The sequence below is a fragment of the Dipodomys spectabilis genome, unplaced genomic scaffold, assembly GCF_019054845.1.
Source record: "Dipodomys spectabilis isolate Male_0828 unplaced genomic scaffold, ASM1905484v1 ptg000004l, whole genome shotgun sequence".
Taxonomy (NCBI): domain Eukaryota; kingdom Metazoa; phylum Chordata; class Mammalia; order Rodentia; family Heteromyidae; genus Dipodomys; species Dipodomys spectabilis.
Window position 1 is genome coordinate 2,155,772 of NW_024870681.1, and position 16,783 is coordinate 2,172,554.

Consider the following 16,783-nt stretch of genomic DNA (forward strand, 5'->3'; position numbering starts at 1 on the left):
GGTCACGGGCCTGAACTCTGGGCTTGGGTGCTGTCACTCAGCTCTTCAGCTCAAGGGTAGTGCTCTACCACTTAAGCCACAGTGCCACTTCTGGCTTTTGCTGCTTATGTGGTACTGAGGAATCGAACCCAGGGCCTCATGTATTCAAGGCAAGCACTCTACCATTGAGCTACCTTCCCAGCCTTCTGTTAGACTCTTATTTCCAATAAGCAAAAAAGCTAAGGGACAGTACCCAGGCCCTTATGCCTCTGCTAGGAAAAAAAAAAAAATTGAGAGTCAGTACGGCCTTGGAACAAAGAAACTTTTGTATTCAATAAGCCACTGACTGTACCACAGTCTCCTGCTTGGATTTCAAGCAGAGAAGACTGCTAACATAGACATGGGCTATAGAACCCAGATAGCAGACATGCGTTTCCTCTCTGAAGAAGTAAAACTCACCATCTCAGTTTGACAACTCAGTTGTCCCATTGATTGTTCAGTTGGCAGAACTGAATTAATAGCACTTATCAAGTATCTGCTCTGGATAAAGCCCTATGTTAGCCTGTGATTCTGACCACACACTTAAGTATAATGGCTGACAAGGGAGCTTCTGTTGGAATACTGAGTTGAGATTTAGGAATTAGCTTTCAAAAATCTCAAACCTGTTGGTGTTGTTCTAGGTTTTTTGTTGTTTTCTGTTTTGTTTTTGTTTTGTCCCTGGGATTTATTTTTGGGAGGAGGTCAATTGTGGGTTTTAAACTCTGGGCCTGGGTGCTGGCCCTGAGCTCTTCAGATCAAGGCTAGCACTCTACCACTTGAGCCATAGCACCACGTCCGTTTTCTGGTGGCTGATTGGAGATAAGACTCTCATGGATCTTCCTGCTCCTGACCAGGCTTGCTTTGAACCACCATTCTCAGATCTCAGCCTCCTGTGTAGCTAAGATTACAGGCATGAGCCACTGGTGCCTGGCTATCCACAGTTCCACTTCAGGCATTTTGGTGGTTAATTGGAGTCTTAAGGATTTTTCTGCCCAGCTGGCTTCATAATCCTCAGATTTCAGCTTCCTGAGTAACTTGGGTTACAGGCGAGAGTCCACCAGCACCTTGGGTTTTTTTTGTTTGTTTGTTTGTTTTTTGTTGGTCGTGGGGCTTGAACTCTGGGCTTGGGCACTATCCATGCGCTCTTCAACTCAAGGCAAGCGCTCTACCGTTTGAGCCACACTGCCACTTCCAGTTTTCTAGTGGTTAATTGGAGATAAGAGTCTCACGGACTTTTCTGCCTGGGCTGGCATTGAACTGTGATCCTCAGACTTCAGCCTTCTTAGTAGCTAGGATTATAGGCGTGAGCCACCAGCGCCCGGCTTTGTTTTTAATCTTTCTCAGAAGAATGTAAGAAAGGCCAGAAAATAGGTTTACCTTGTGATAGCGAAAGCCCATTAAGGATCACTGTTATATAAGAAATGGTAAAATTTGGGCTGGGAAGTTGGCTTAGTGGTAGAGTGCTTGCCTTACATACATGAGGCCCTGGGTTTGATTCCTTAGCACCACATCAGCAGAAAAAGCCGAAGTGGCGTTGTGGCTCAAGTGGTAGAGCACTAGCCTTGAGCTGAAGAGCTGAGGGACAACACCCAGGCCCTGAGTTCAAGCCCCATAACTGGCCCAAAAAAAAAAAAAAAGAAATGGTAAAATTCAAGCTGCACTTCGATTCGGATCACACAGTTGTACATAGTAATAGGAGATTTCTGGTCTTCTATGTTTCCCTTCTTCATGCCCTCAGCTCTCACCATCATATTCTTTTTTTTTGTTTGTTTTTGTTTTTTCGGTTGTGGGGCTTAAACTCTGGGCCTGGGCGCTGGCCCTGAGCTCTTCAGCTCAAGGCTAACACTCTTCCACTTGAGCCACAATGCTACTTTTAGTTTTTAGGTGGTTAATTGGAGATAAGAATCTCACAGATGTTCCTGCCTAGGCTGGCTTTGAACTGCAGTTCTCAGATCTCAGCCTCCTGCGTGGCTAAGATTATAGGCTCAAGCTATCAGTGCCTGGCTCATATTCATCTTTTTAAGACCTTCCTGAATCACGTTTCACAGACATTTATGTATAAACATCTATTCTGTAATCAGCAAATAAAGCAGGTCCTTGTTGGAATATTTACTAAGAATAGTCATTGCGCTAATATATAGAAGCACTGGCTTTTTCCTTTATATATGTTTCCTTTTTGCTCAGGTCTGCCTTTTTTAGCATGAGACCAAATCTCTCTGCCCTTCCTGGACTTGAGCTTTTCTTTCCTGCTTCAGAGAGCAGCAGCAGTTTCTAAGCAGTTGCTGCCAGCTAGCCAGTAATGTCACCAAATACAGGCAGCTGTGCCCTGTTGCCTTCCAGCACACTCACTAAGTTGATTCTCAGTGATGTGACTTTGAATGGGGTCTCCTTTGGGCTGTAGCCAGCTGAGACTACCAGCTGGGCATTCAGCAAATTAGTCCTTGGTCGGTCTATCTATCCTGGCTGTGTTTGCAAGGGAGGAAGTCAGCTAGCTGAGTCCAGGCTTTCAGCCAAGCCACTTGTGCTTTGGGCAGTCTGTGTATTTACTCATTCAGCAAGCATTTATTAAACACCTTTTGTGTATATGCAGGGTAGACCCCTCCTCTGAGAGAGCTAGAACTAAGAAGTGACCCCTTACAAGAGCCCTACCTCCTTAAAGAACTCTTGTTCTGGGAATCTTTTCCTTTTTGACTGGAAGCCCGACATCCGCTGGAGCCCCCTGATGGGAGGCACCGGGAGAAGAGAACAAAGAGACTGTTAACATTAATGAGGCCCATGGAATGGGCATTTCCGCAGTCTCCAAAGGAAGGCAGGTTTTTGAAAATGACAGCTGACATGGACCAAATACAGATTATTTTTGGCTCCTAGACCTTAAAGATGTTCTGACTCCTTCTCAATTCTCTCCCTTCTGTCCTGTTATTTATTATCACCCTCCCTCCACACAGGCAAATAAATAAAAAGCCTTTTGATCTCCACCCTGTCAGGCACTGAGTAAACTGTAAACAAAAGTAAATTGGGGATGGGGAGAGATGTTGGCAGCTTCTTCCTCCTCTCCTGAGAAAGAAATGTCCTATTCACTGTGCCAGCTGGGCATGTCCACTCATGGTCATGCACTGCAGCTGCCAAGACACAAGAAATGCTGATGCCTCACTGGCCACTGGAGACTGAAGAGTAGTAACTCTGGGGACCTTCTTTACCAGAGGGTCCAAGGAACGGATTGAGTAGCCGCCAAGGGCTTTGACATGCAGCTCTATTTAGAACTTTCCACTTCCACCCCAGCTTGGGCTAGTAGGAACTTACCAGTTCCATATAGCAAAAGAAACTGTTGGTTACCTTTGAGAAATGGGCAGGATACAGATATAGGACTTGGAAAGTTGCTCTGCCATTTTGATCCTTAGTAACCTCATTTATAAAAATGGGGCTCATGATAATCCTTGCAGTAGTGAAGAGAGCCTGGCCCACTATACATACTTAGTGGTTGTCAGCACTGCATGTGATTATGGGGTCTGAGGCTGGACCAAGAACAAAGGCTATAGATGACTGGCCAGTCCCCTACCACCACTCCCCAGGCCCTCAACAGAGGACTCTAGTAGGCCTGGTTGGCTTGGCACTGATGAGCTCCCTCTCTACTCTCCTTCCTCCCTCTCTTTCTCCCTCCCTCTCTCTCTCTTTCTCTCTCTCTCTCTCTAGGGGACACTACACAGAAAATGAGAACTGCTCACTATCCTACCCCAGCCGAATTGGACGCGTATGCTAAGAAGGTCGCAAACAACCCACTGACTATAAAAATCTTCCCCAACAGTGTGAAGGTTCCCCAGAGGAAACACGTTCGTCGTACTGTGAACGGCCTCGACACATCAGCCCAGCGCTACAGCCCCTACCCGACTCAGGCTGCCACCAAGGCAGGCCTGCTTGCTATTGTCAAAGTGCCAGCCAAAAGTATACTCAAGGACTTTGACGGCACCCGAGCCCGGTTACTCCCTGAGGCCATCATGAACCCACCAGTGGCACCCTATGCTACTGTGGCACCCAGCACTTTAGCCCACCCCCAGGCCCAGGCTCTGGCCCGCCAGCAGGCCCTGCAGCATGCACAGACCCTGGCCCATGCCCCTCCCCAGACGCTGCAGCACCCTCAGGGTATCCCGCCACCACAGGCACTGTCTCACCCTCAGAGCCTCCAGCAGCCTCAGGGCCTGGGCCACCCTCAGCCCATGGCTCAAACCCAGGGCTTAGTCCACCCACAGGCCCTGGCTCACCAAGGTCTCCAGCACCCCTCCAATCCATTGCTTCATGGAGGCCGGAAGATGCCAGACTCAGATGCTCCCCCGAATGTGACCGTGTCTACCTCAACTATTCCCCTTTCAATGGCGGCCACCCTGCAGCACAGCCAGCCCCCGGACCTGAGCAGCATTGTACACCAGATCAACCAGTTTTGCCAGACGAGGGCAGGCATCAGCACTACCTCAGTGTGTGAGGGCCAGATCGCCAACCCCAGCCCTATTAGTCGCAGTCTGCTCATCAATGCAAGTACCCGGGTGTCGACCCACAGCATCCCCACACCAATGCCTTCATGTGTGGTCAATCCCATGGAGCACACCCATGCAGCCACAGCCGCGTTGCCTGCCACAGGTCCTGTCAACCTTCCTGCGGGCATCTCTCGAGCCCCCACTGGCTACCCTAGCGATCTCAAGCCAGTCACCTGGAACCAGCATCAGCTGGCCCACCTACAACATATGTGCACCGAGGCTGGTGGAACACCAGCCCCTGGCCTGACAGGCAAGCATGCAGCAGGACGTGAGTTGGCAGGGACTGGCTTTGTGGGCAAGGCCCCTACCTACCCGCAGGAACTCTGCCTGGCACAGTCCTTCCATCTGAAGCCAACTCTGGAGAAGCCAACCCCATCTCCACCAGTCAATGGCCTGGCAGCCCCACTGGCCTACCCCAATGGTCACTACTTCCAACCCCTGTGGAACAACATTCTTCCCACTCCCAATAGCGACAGCTCGGGGTCTCAGGACCTCGCCATGCCATTTCATGGTGGGCAGCCCACAGGTGCACCCCTCGACTGTGCAGCAGCTCCTGGGGCTCATTACCGAGCAGGGACTGGGGGTGGTCCAGTGGCAAGCCAGAACAGCTTGATGCAAACGGTGGATTACCTGAGTGGGGATTTCCAACAGGCCTGCTTTCGAGAACAGAGCCTGGCTATGCTGAGCAAGGCCCACCGAGCCCCTTCCACCCGTGCTCCTGATCCCACAGATAGTCGAAGTCTTCATATTCAGCACCCAGGGTATAGATAGGGAGCCATGGTACCCTCCTCAGGCTACACTTCATACATCACCCTCCAAGGTTTAGTCTTACTTTTAAGTAACTGGGTAGTTTAAAAGTTTTGCTTCTCCAATGTGATCATTCTTAGATGACTAAAGAAGGGCATTTGGCAGGGAGTAGAAGGGATCCTCTTCCTCTTATCCCCTCAAGAAAATTTTTTGTTTTATGTTAGAACCTAACCCTAGCCCCAGGCTTTTCTCTCCACTGCCTGCCTATTAGGCTTTCCACCTTGGCTATGTTTTTCCAGCCCTCTCTTATCTTTCCCTGAACCTTTGCCTGTTTCTCTTAGGACTGTGTGACTAAGGCCCCTAAAGCAGGCCTCTTCCTGTCTCTCTCTATGGGACTAAGAACTACCAGACTTTCAAAGTGCTCTGGAAGCTAATTCCTTATTCACCCAAAGACAAATCAAAACTCACCCAATGTTCATCTCCCAGCTCTTTTCCATTTTTCAAGGCTTTGTTTTACATTTATTCTGCTTCCTGGGCAGAACTTACCCTTGCCACACACTCCACCTCAAGGGCATCTTGCAGGTATTTGGCCATACCCTTGAGACATGGAGAAAAACTGCCTTTGTATTGGCCGCTTGGTTCCCAAGTTCCCTTCTAGACCTAGAGAAATGTAGTGGCCATCTGGCATAACCAGGATCCCCTACTCATGGTTGCCTCTCCCTGCTTAACTGCTGTCCTCAACCCTACCTCCTGCCCCCTCAAAAAAAAAAAAAAGAAAAGAAAAAAAAAAGAAAAAGGCAAAAGAGACAAAAAAAAAAAATCACACACATACAAAAAAACCCACAAAACCTTACCTTACTGAAGGAATCAGATAGGTAAGGGATGATCACATTGGAGTTTGGAACTAAAAACACCAAAAAAAAAAAAAAAAAAAAAGGAGGGGGAAAAGTTAAAATGCATTTGGTTCTCTCTACACTGGCTAAGAATATTGCTGTACACTGTAAGTTTTAAATGTCATGTTTCTGTATGAACGTAGTGTGGGTTTGAGTAGCATTGTGTATGAGTGGCCCCACAGGTACATTCCCTTAGTCACCTCCTTTTGCAGCCCCTAAATTAATGAAGAAAGGAGAAAAAAACACAAAGCCTTAAGCTCTTTAATTCTTCCTCTACCAAATGAGCATGATTCTGACCACTGGAGAGGAGTCTACATTGGAAATAGCCTCTTTCCCTTTCACTCACTTTTAAAACCATCCTCCACCCACTCCATGCCCAACGCGTCTCATTCCCAAGTGACAGTTGGCTAGAAATCCACTTTTGTGTAACTTTAAACTTAGATTATGTTTTGTTGTAAAATTTTTGCACCTGTATTCTGTTAAAGATACCTAGTTGGGCTCAGTTTGCTTTTCCCCTCATTCCCCTCCCCCCTTAAACCAAATAAGCCCTTAAACCTTTCCTCTTGTCTCTGGGGAATGTGAGTTGATATTTTTTAAGATTCTGGGTTCTGTTTACTATCCACTGTTCCTTAGCCAGAAATTCTCTAGTGATCTGAAGCAATGTGACTGAAGACCAGTTTTTAAATTATGTGTGGGCAAGTTGCCTTATATTTAAAAAAGAAAAAAAAAAGCCTGATTGTGTTATGCCAAATGATAGCAACATGAAGTCCTAATTTATTGTTCCTGATTGTTTTCCTGCCGTCTGTGAACACTGGTACCTCCCTGTCCCTGAGCCCTTGCAACTTTTGGTGTGCTGTCTCCTCCCAAGGTGTTGGTTATCCTCTTACCTGACCTTTCCAGCTCCCACTTAACTATGTTCCCTACTTCTTGCTTGATCTCTATAATCAAATATTCTTACTGTAATTTTCCCAGTGCCGAAAGGGGAGCTGCCACTGTAGGAAACTGGACAAGACACCAACTTAGGGGCTTTCAAACAACCTCAAAACCACCTCTTCCTATGTAGGGGTGCAAGTCTCTGAAGCTCTCACTCCCACCTCTAGTCTGCATGGATAATGTACTGTGATTTCCCCACCCTACAATTAACTGCCCTCTCCTTCAGTGTGAGATGTTTCCTAGTTAAACCTGAGCCCCTCTGCCAGCCAACCCCCAACCAGCAATAAGGGTCCAAACTTGGACCTCCTGTCCACTTACTCCCTGCCTCCATCCCATGCTACTCCTAGGGAATACCTTGGATTCTCCACTCTATCCACATACTGTAGCATTCATTCTCCATCTCTCACCTCACCTGTGGTGGTTTATGGGTGTGATGGGGTTTTTAAGATTATTATAAACCAGTAAAAAGAAAAAACTCACCTTTGATCTTGTCCTATTCGTGTAATGTGATGAGTGTTTGAGGTGATTTTTTCTGTCTCACTAGAATGGGAATGACTCATTTGGAGGGGGTGGGGTTGGTGAGGGTCCTGTAGTAAAAATCCTCAGACTATGTTGTGCCACTGACTATAGAGCATGCACGTGGGTATTTCAGCAAACCCAGAGTGGGGCCCAGCTGATGGCCTCTGCCCAGGCCCCAGGCTGGGCCGCTAGGGGCTTAGTGTGGAATTTCATTGGTAAGCATGATTTGCTGCCTCTTAGGGGACCAAAGGGTTTTATCACACTTTGGCCCCAGGGGCCATCAGCCACCGTGTTAAGATCTAGTTTGCAAATAAGCTAACTAAAATGGAAGTTTCCCTTGTACCTCCAACACTGCAATTTCTGAGGGCCCTTAACTGGAGACACATGTTCTGTAATCTGGAAACTGTACCTCCACCTACCCACCTTAGTGATTTGAGTTTTCTCACGTGTTGAATTTTTTTCCTTCGGCTGGGAAGGTGGTTCAGTGGTAGAGTGCTTGCCTTGCATGCCTGAGGCCCTGGGTTTGATTCCTCAGCACCACATAAGCAGAAAAACTCTGAAGTGGCACTGTGGCTCCAGTGGTAGAATGCTATCCTTGAGCTGAAGAGCCAAAGGATAGGGCCCAGGCTGAGTTCAGGCCCTGTGACCCTCAAAAAAAATTTTTTTTAATTTCCTCTTATCTGCAAAGATAGGAGAAACCCCAAAAGAACTATTTCAGTTACCTTCTTTGCTTTCTGATAGATTCGTGCTGATATGATGGAGGGAAAGATTGATTTTTACAAAATGTGGAATTTGCAATAAAATCAACCTTTGGTCGGGCACTGGTGGCTCATGCCTGTAATCCTAGCTACTTAGGATGCTGAGATCTGAAGATTGTGATTCAAAGCAGGAAAGTCTCTAACATTGTTATCTCCAATAAACCACTTAGAAACCCAGAAGTGGCACTGTGGCTCAAGTGGTAGAGCACTAGACTTGAGCTGAAGAGCTGAGGGACAGTGCCCAGGCTCAGAGTTCAAGCCCCATGACCAACCAAAAAAAAAAAAAAATTAACCTTTGGTAACAGGAGTTGATAGGCAGCGTGCTAAATGGAAGGAACCTTCATGGAGTTAAAAACACCCTTCTACCAGGCACTGATAGCTCATGCCTGTGATCCTAGCTACACAGGAAGCTGAGATCTGGGAAGCATAGTTTGAAGCCAGCCTGGGCAGGAAAGTCCGAGAGATTAACCTCCAGTTAATTACCAGAAGACTAGAAGTAGAGCTGTGGCTCAAAGTGATAGATTGCTATCCTTGAGTGACGAAGCATAGGCCCTAAGTTCAAGCCCCACCCCCTCCCAAAAAAAGCCACCCTTCCCTCCTCAGCTTGCCATTCTCTGTGAGCCTATTTCCTTTATTCCTGCCATCCTAAGCTTTCAAATAAGACAGACCTATAATTTTAGCTGCTTAAGAGGCTAACACTTGGAAGATTGAAGTTTGAAGTCAGCCCAAGCAGAAAAGTCTAAGATTCCATGTCTAATTAGTAAAAGAATGGAGGTATAGCTGAGAGTACCAGCTGTGAGCTGAAAATCTGATCACATGAATTCCTGAGTTTACACCCTGGTACCTGGACAAAAGACCTACAACCCATCCAACATCACAGGAACTAAGTCAACAAGTGAGTCAAACTAGTGATTCCTGGGCTGAGTTAGGTTCATGGGAATATCAGCTCATACTCAGAGCCTAGCCTAGGTTCCACAAATTATTGGCATATTGGCATGAGGGCCAGGTTAAGCTGAGTGGTAGGGATGGGGAGTTGTAGAATGCTAGTCATGAGCAAAACATCTGCCAGGCTGAGGACTGGCACAAAAGGCAAATCCCAGAGCTGAGGCTGTAACAGTACAACCATGTACACAGCAAATGCAAGGCCCTAGATTGGATACCTTGGGAGGGGGGGAGGAGGTACGGAGCAGAGGCCCTACCCAAAACCAGGTGAGGGAACACTGATAAGTCAACTCACTTCTGTTCAGTTAACTGACAAAATGTGAGTAATCATAGGCACCCATTTAAGCTTGTGGAAGGCAAATGAGATAAGGATGAGGGTAAAAAAACAGTTTCTTATATACCTTGAAGCCAAAGGCCCTTTTTACTAAGTTTAGTGCCTGGGTAGACTGAGTTTTGGATTAGATTAACATCCATTTGCACTTATGTCTGTAACATCTCACTTCACTTAAATAAGGTCTTATGATGGCAGAAGCTACTTCGCTTGTATTAAAGGAAATACTGCAATAAAAGTGCTTAGCAGGGGCTGGGAATGTGGTTTAGTGGTAGAGGGCTTGCCTAGCAAGCATGAAGCCTAGGTTTGATTCCTCAGTACCACATAAACATAAAAAGCCAGAAGTGGCACTTTGGCTCAAGAGTGCTAGCCTTAAGCAGAAAGAAGCTCAAAGACAGTGCCCAGGCTTTAAGTTCAAGTTCCAGGACTGGCAAAAATAAGTGCTTAGCACTGTTTACCACAAGAAGGCATCTGATGAATAGTAGTTACTGACGAAGAATGATCTATCTAGAGCAGAACACTATCCTTTGAAGGATGGACAGGAGGGACTCCAATCTTCTAAGACAGGCAGGGTCTGCACCTGTTCCATCAAAGCACCAGAGGGCAGCAGCCAGCAACTTCCACACAAAGCCTGCTGCAGTTTCGCTGAAGGCCACTAGAGTGTAACACTAGGGCAGCTGGATCTTGGGACTATAGTAGATCAGATCTTGGTGTAGAGTTCTTCAAAGGCTCCTTAGCCTTCACTTGGGTCCAGCCTCCCAGGTCCCAAACCAATCCAGAGGAGATAGGCTGGCACAAAGTTAATAAATACAACTCAGGGTTTATTAAAAATCAGAGCTCCCCTGCTGTGACCTCCTAGCACTAAAGAAATAAATAACCAGAAAGGCCACAGCTGGAGAAAGGGGAAGAAAAATTAATCTCAAGGCAGATTCTTTTAACTACCCCTCCATTTCCCAACTCCCCCCTATGGCTCTTGGGACATAGCACCTGAGCAGGTGCCTCAGTCCAGGTAGAATGTGGCTGGCACCAAGGCATGTCTGCCCTGCCCAGGAGGGGAGACAGGCCCTGGGGATCACTTGTTTCCAGCCCTTGATAATCCCGAGACCTGCTCCCTCCAGGGATCAGGGATGAAGCACCGATTGGAGGCACCTGAGGGTGGTGGTAGGGGAAGAACAGGGTAACAGAACCTAGGCAGAAGTAGCAGAAAGGGGGGCCAGCCCCCTCTCCAGTTTCGGCCAGTGCCTGACTGAGGTCATTCCTATCCCTTATACCCCTTGAGCTCCCCAGCTCTGCACTCAGCTGAGGATCTTCCGGGGCAGTTCAACAGAGGCACGGATGAAGACAGCATCATCTCGCACATAGTTTCGCTTTCGGATGTCTTGATGGGAGATGAACTTGGGGTATCCAAAACCCAGAGAACTCTCATCCAGGGAGCCTCTCCAAGTGCCAGGTTTTTGGAAATTCTTCCAGTTTGGGTCAGGGTGGAAGGTTTCAGTGACATGCTGTGGCTTGGCCAGCCCAGGGTCGCTCTGATCCAGCAGGGAGAAAGTGACACGTCGGGCAAAGGGCCACTCAAGGAGATTGTCAAAGGCACCTGGCAGTACACGAATGTACAGCGAGAGATGTGTGCCCTCGCCACTGCCGTTGCCATTGAGGAATGCAGACACCTGCAGCTTGTAACCATACTTATGTGTGTAGAAAGCTGGGCTGAAGCACTCAAGGTTGGGCTTGGCCTTGGCCTCCTGTAGTCGCCGCCCATAGCTGCCAATCTTCCAGATGAGCACACCATCACTGCCTACTGACAGCTCCTCCAGCTCTCTGCGAAGGTCCTGCAGCTCCTGCCGCTGCCGGCTTACCAGAGCACACATCATAGCCAGATGAGGCTTCACACTCTCCTCCACGTGTCGTGCCATTGCCAGCTTAGGGCACTGTTGGTAAAGCCCCAGGCCATGGGGGGAATGGAGAAGTTACCACAAGGGGAAGGTCCAGGGGAGAGAAGATGGAGAGGAAGAGTAGACATCTAACTCTGCATGAGGAAGACAGGGTGCTAGAAACAAGCAGAAACTAACTGACCAGCAGGGGAAAAATGAGGGTTCCAGAGCAGAGCCCACCAAGGCCTCACTGTGCCAGGAAACCTAGCCTGTCCAGGACTTGAAGGGCTAAAGAGGAGCTGACAGGAAGGAGGAGGACTCTTACCCTGTGTTTACAGCCAGAATCTTTGAATGGGCAGAGTACCAAGGCGGTGCTGCAGCTGTCTTTCAAATGGCCTGCCAGGTCCTCCCGAGCCACAGTGCCCACACCACACTGGTTGGGGCAGGACACAGGCAGCCGTGGGCACTGGTACTGGTGACTCTGGGACCAGAAAAACAGTCAGTAGCCTGCCTCCTTGTTACCACCCCACAACCCACAGCTTAGGAAGGGCCTCACCTGAATGGTGTCAAAGACAAACTCCTTGCTGCAGTAGGCACAAGGCTGGGTGCGCTTGGGGCACTCAGAGGTGGCATGCTGGGCCAGCAGACGCCGCATCATGCGGGCACCACACTTGTTCTCACAGTACACGCTCTCTTGGGGGCACATGCCCTCATGGCTCTGGAAATGTCAGAGAGGCTGAATTAAGGGATACCTGGGCCGCCAAGTGCCCCACTCCCTTCCACTCTCAGCTGGGCCCCACTGACCTCATAGGCCTCCCCACTGAAGTCACAGCCACAGAACTCGCATTTGAGGCGCCGCTTGGGGCAGTCGTGCTGCAAGTGTGCAGGCAGATCACGGCGGCTCAGCTTGGAAGGGCAGCGATTGGGGCAGGGGACTACATTGAAACTGCAAGTATTCAGGTGGCCCTGGTGGGAAGGGCTACAGTCAGTGCCTGCTGAGGGAGTAGTAGTCCCAGCCCTCCCCCCATCAGAGTCTCACCTGTAGATGACGGAGTGGCCCACTCCAGCGGCAGCCCTCTTCACTGTGGATGCAGCGGATAGACAGACCTAGCACCTGGACCTCCAGCTCTGGGTCTGGGTAGATCTGGAAGCAGGGATAAGGAACCAGCCAAGGTCAGAGCTTGCTTCAGTCCCCAACTCCCACCCCTCCCCACCTCTATTTAATCTGGCTCAATTCTAGAGCCCTTAATAGCCTCTCTTGAGCTAAGGCCTCTCTCTTTTATACTGTTTGCCACTCTGTGCCCAAGGCACTTCCCTGCTGCTGGATCTCAGGGTCTCTAACATGCCTGCACAGAACCATGCTCCCTCCAGAGATAGTACTCAGTCCAGGCTGTGTCCTCCTCTGCCCTGTTTCCTATCCCCTAGTGGAGGGCTCCTGGCCCTCAGCCACAAGTCTAACTTGCCCTGTGGCAAGGGGAAGGAGCACTTCTTAAGGACACAGAGCAGCTCTGTGCACCCCCACAGGCTGGGCATTGTGCCTGCCCTGCAGGGCAAACATAGCCTCCGTTTGCAAACTGGGCTGGTGGGAGAGAACAGGCTACCTTTGTGGGGGCACGCGATCTTGAGGCTCGGGGTTGACACTGGCCCTGGGCCCGCTGGCTGCTAACAGCAACAGCCCCCAGCAAGGGCAACAGCTTTGTACCCTGTGCCTGGGTTATTTGGCAGTGTGGACTCACCTTGGCATAGTCCAGAGGAAGCTGGTCCTCGGGGCATTTGAAGACTCCTTCACTAAAATGGGGAGAGGGCAGGGTCAAAGCTCTCCTTATGGGAAGGGAGAACATAGCCCCACCCTCTCAACCTGGACAGCCTCCCTCCTTCCCTCCCTCCCTCACCAGACCGGTTCCCAACCAGCCACAGCACAGACAAAGGGGGCAAGCAGAGGCCAGAGGGGAGCCAATTCTCTAGGACTCCTTCCCTGTTCTGGGAATGGTAGTTCTGGGACCAGTGGAGGCAGAGCCAGCTGCCAGGATAGCACTTGGCCAACAGGTGGCAGCTGGCACCCCCTCCCCTAGGATAGCAGCTGGACTTAAAACAGGCTGCCCAGCTACCCCTTCCCCCCAGAGTGGTTTTCATTGGCTAGGCTGAAAGCTGATGGGAGGGTGAGCTGAGATGGGTTGGGATTTAAGTGCCAGGGCTGCTCAATCTCCACAACACTGCCAGCCTAAGAACCAGGGCAAAGGTTAGCCCCAGGCTACCTCACACCAACCATCCCCCCCTCCTCTTTGAGGGTGTGTTTTCCCAAGCAAAGGCAAGAGGCCTGACAGTCATTCACAATCCTACCAGGTCCAGGTCCTCACCACTTGTCTCTGAGAAGGGTTAATCTTCTCACTCAGAAGTCAAAGAAAGGAAGGAGGCTGGTCTATGACTCTACAGCTCAGTCAGGCTTTACTGTCACAGTCTCACAGACAGATACAGACACACACACAGACACACACACGGCCTGGCTGATCACTGTTCCTCTGGCTTCAGGAGCTTAGTCACCCCACCCCCTACCAGCTGCTCCCTAGTCCTCTCCAGTCCCCACCTGGCTGTTAGCACCCAAGGAGCCCAGTGCTGGGCTTCCTCCTGCCAGCATGTCCTTGCTGACCCTGCCAGGACCAGTCATGCATGCCTGGTGTGGCCCAGGCAGGGCAAAGGCTCATTGAGCAGGACCTAAGCCCCCCCAGGCATGACATTTCTGGTAGGTTGGAATCAGATAGGTGGTAGGCAAGGTGGAAGCAGAGGCCACATGGCAGCCCTGTTCTGAAGGCACTTTTAGAGCCAGGACAATTTATGTCCCAGGTTCAGAAAAAAAGAGTTTCTAGTATCCCCTCCTCCTGACCCCACTATCACTGGCCATGCCACCAATGCCAAAACCAGTACATGCCCAGGCACTGAAGGTGTGCCTGTACCAACAGTGCAACCAGACTTCCTGGCCCGACCTGAGTAATAGCCCTGGCAGGAGTGGGGAAAGAGGAGTGGGCCAAGGGGAGGGGGGGGGTCCACTTGGCTGCTTCAGGAATGTGCTGACCTAGTCGTTCTGGAGACAGGGAGGGGACTAAGGCAAGTCCCTAGGCTTCAGGCAGAAGCTTACCCTGCAGTTTGGGGCCCATCCAGGACAAAGGTTTAAGCCAGGACTATGGTCTACCTAGCTTGTAGGATAGAGGTGATGGTGAGGGACAGAGGCCTATCCAACCTCTTCTCTCCAGAGGCCTCAGCAACGGAGCTCAGGCACTGGGGGGAGGGGGAGACGTAGAGGCTGTTCTTGGCTGAGCAGTGGAGGCCCAGGCCCAGGGGAGAAGACAGGATGGGGGGAGGGGGCTGTAGGAGAGGAAGAGGGGATTTCCGGGAGGAGGAGGGGCAGAAGCTTTAGCTAGGGGACGGCGAAGGGAGCCAGGCCTGACAGTCCCCTCCCCCGCTCCTTCCCTGCGGCGGGTAAGGGTGGGTCAGCTGGAGGGGGGCTGGCTCAGCTGGCCTCATCTGGAAACCAGAAAGCGAAGGAGGGAGGACAATGGGCCCGTGTGTGTGTAGCAGAGTTAAGTGTGTACACGGCAGGGAGGAGGGAACGGGAGAGAGGGAGGAGGGGGCTCACAGTAGCTAGTGCGGGAGCATCTGTGAGGGCAGGAGCCGGGAGGCTGCGGGGAACCGAAAACAAAGGACCTGCTGAGATTTCCACCAGCTAGGGGCTGCCACCGCCGAGGGCGGGCGCACGGGTGCGGGGCCCCTCAGTCACAGCAGACGCGCGGCTGACCCTAGCGTCCCCGTGCGCTGGGGCGCCGCCTCCTCGGGACGGGCTCCCCACCTCGCCCCTCGTCTCGCCCCAGCAGTTCCCAGAGTGGACTGGAGACCCAAAGGAAACGTAATGGATGCCCCGGGGGGGGGCCAGAGGGACAGCAGCTCTAACCCGCGTGCGTGACCCTCCCACCAGCCGCACTCCACAGCCGCCCCGGGAGGGCGGGGGGACCCCCGAGGGATGCCTATTTCGGGGGAGGGGTGGAGGCCACGATCCTCCTCCCGGGACAGTGTGACCGCGTGCGGCCCGGGCTTGAATTCCGCCTAAGCCTTCTCCTAGGTGGCCTTGGGCAAGTCTCAGCCTTCCTCTGAATCTCTGAAATGGGAGAACAATAGCCACGGTACTGAGGCCAGCCAGAAGAGGTTGGACGAGGGAAAACACAGCCCCACGGCTCCGGCGAGGGCGGCCTCCTCCCCGCGCGATCCAAAGTTCACGGCCGACGCGGCCCGGCCCTCGGGGAGGGGGCAGGGCGTCTCTCCTTGCCCAGCCCCGCCGGGACGTCCAGAGTTCTCCCCACCTGGGCTGGGCAGGTGGGACCCGGGGAGCCGCCGGGGGGAGGGAGGGGGAACAAACGCTGGGGAGGGGGGGTGTCCTCCCTCGGGGCCTGACGTCATCGCCACCCCATGACGTCAAGGCAGGAGCCCCTGGGGTCACCTGGCGGGGGCTCAGACAAAGGCCCGACGTGCTCCCGGCCGGAGCCCCCGCCCCTCGCCGGGCGCCCCCCCTCCGGGTGCCCCCCCCCCCGTCGCACCTGAGGAACTCCTGCAGGCAGGTGTCGCAGAAGCGGTGGCCGCAGGTGGAGACCTGCACGGGCTCGCGCATGGGCTTCCCGCACAGCGGGCACAGCAGCCGCCGCTTGGGCTTCTCCAGGAACTTGTAGTCGAAGCCAGGCATGGCGGGCTCAGCCGCGGGCACGGGCGAGCGGGGCCGGGGCACGCGGCGGCCCCACAGCCCGCGCCTCGCTCGGGCCCGCGCTCCCCGGCTCCGGGCGACGCCGACTAGCCGCGGCCGCCGGGGGGACCGACCCGGGAGCCCGCTCGCCGGAAGAGGGGGCGGAGCCGCGCCCGCGCGGTCCTAGCGCTCGCCGGGCCCGGCGCCCCGCCCTCCCCGCCTGGCCCTCCGCTCTGCGGTCAGGGGCGCCTCTGCTTGGCCCCGGCCGCGAAAATAAGTCCTGTGGGTCCCCCCTGAGAAGCAGAGGGCGAGGGGAGGCCTCTTTTCTCCCTGGAACGGGGCTTGGGGCTCGGGGGGGGGGGGGGGGGGGGCGTGCCCGGCGTGCCGCACCACGAAAGACTTGCTTCTCTGGAGGCCACAGCTCCGTCTCCTCCGGGGCCTCGCGCCGCCCAGGAACTCGTGGAGTGCTCTGGCTTCCAGGTGCTAGGTAGCTGAAGCCTGGCAACCGGAATCCTAGGGGCC

General features: G+C 52.3%; 2 protein-coding genes across 3 annotated transcripts in view; one reads left to right on the forward strand and one right to left on the reverse strand.

Annotated features, from left to right (window-relative positions):
- The window catches only part of Fam222b (family with sequence similarity 222 member B), a 61,725-nt gene extending 54,117 nt beyond the window's left edge, over nt 1–7,608 (forward strand). For both annotated transcript variants that reach the window (XM_042691843.1, XM_042691851.1), the window contains exon 3: nt 3,709–7,608. In XM_042691843.1, the coding sequence (XP_042547777.1) occupies nt 3,709–5,315 (1,607 nt within the window). In that variant the 3' untranslated portion in view covers nt 5,316–7,608. The remainder of the gene's footprint in view (nt 1–3,708) is intronic.
- Nucleotides 7,609–10,467: 2,859 nt separating this feature from the next.
- On the reverse strand, nt 10,468–16,357 carry Traf4 (TNF receptor associated factor 4). The gene is made up of 7 exons (XM_042691859.1): nt 16,122–16,357; nt 13,275–13,326; nt 12,578–12,682; nt 12,343–12,504; nt 12,095–12,256; nt 11,864–12,019; nt 10,468–11,595 (listed from the first exon to the last, which is right to left on the reverse strand). Exons 1-7 carry the CDS (start codon nt 16,262–16,264, stop codon nt 10,963–10,965), a joined length of 1,413 nt encoding a protein of 470 aa, XP_042547793.1. The 5' UTR covers nt 16,265–16,357; the 3' UTR covers nt 10,468–10,962.
- Nucleotides 16,358–16,783: the final 426 nt, after the last annotated feature.

Coding starts and splice junctions, on each gene's coding strand:
- Traf4 (XM_042691859.1), bottom strand. CDS start 16,264: ATGCCTGGCTTCGACTACAAGTTCCTGGAGAAGCCCAAGCGGCGGCTG. Junction 12,683..13,274: donor TTCCTCTGGACTATGCCAAG/GTGAGTCCACAC, acceptor CCCTGCTTCCAG/ATCTACCCAGACCCAGAGCT. Junction 12,257..12,342: donor TCAGTGGGGAGGCCTATGAG/GTCAGTGGGGCC, acceptor TGACATTTCCAG/AGCCATGAGGGCATGTGCCC.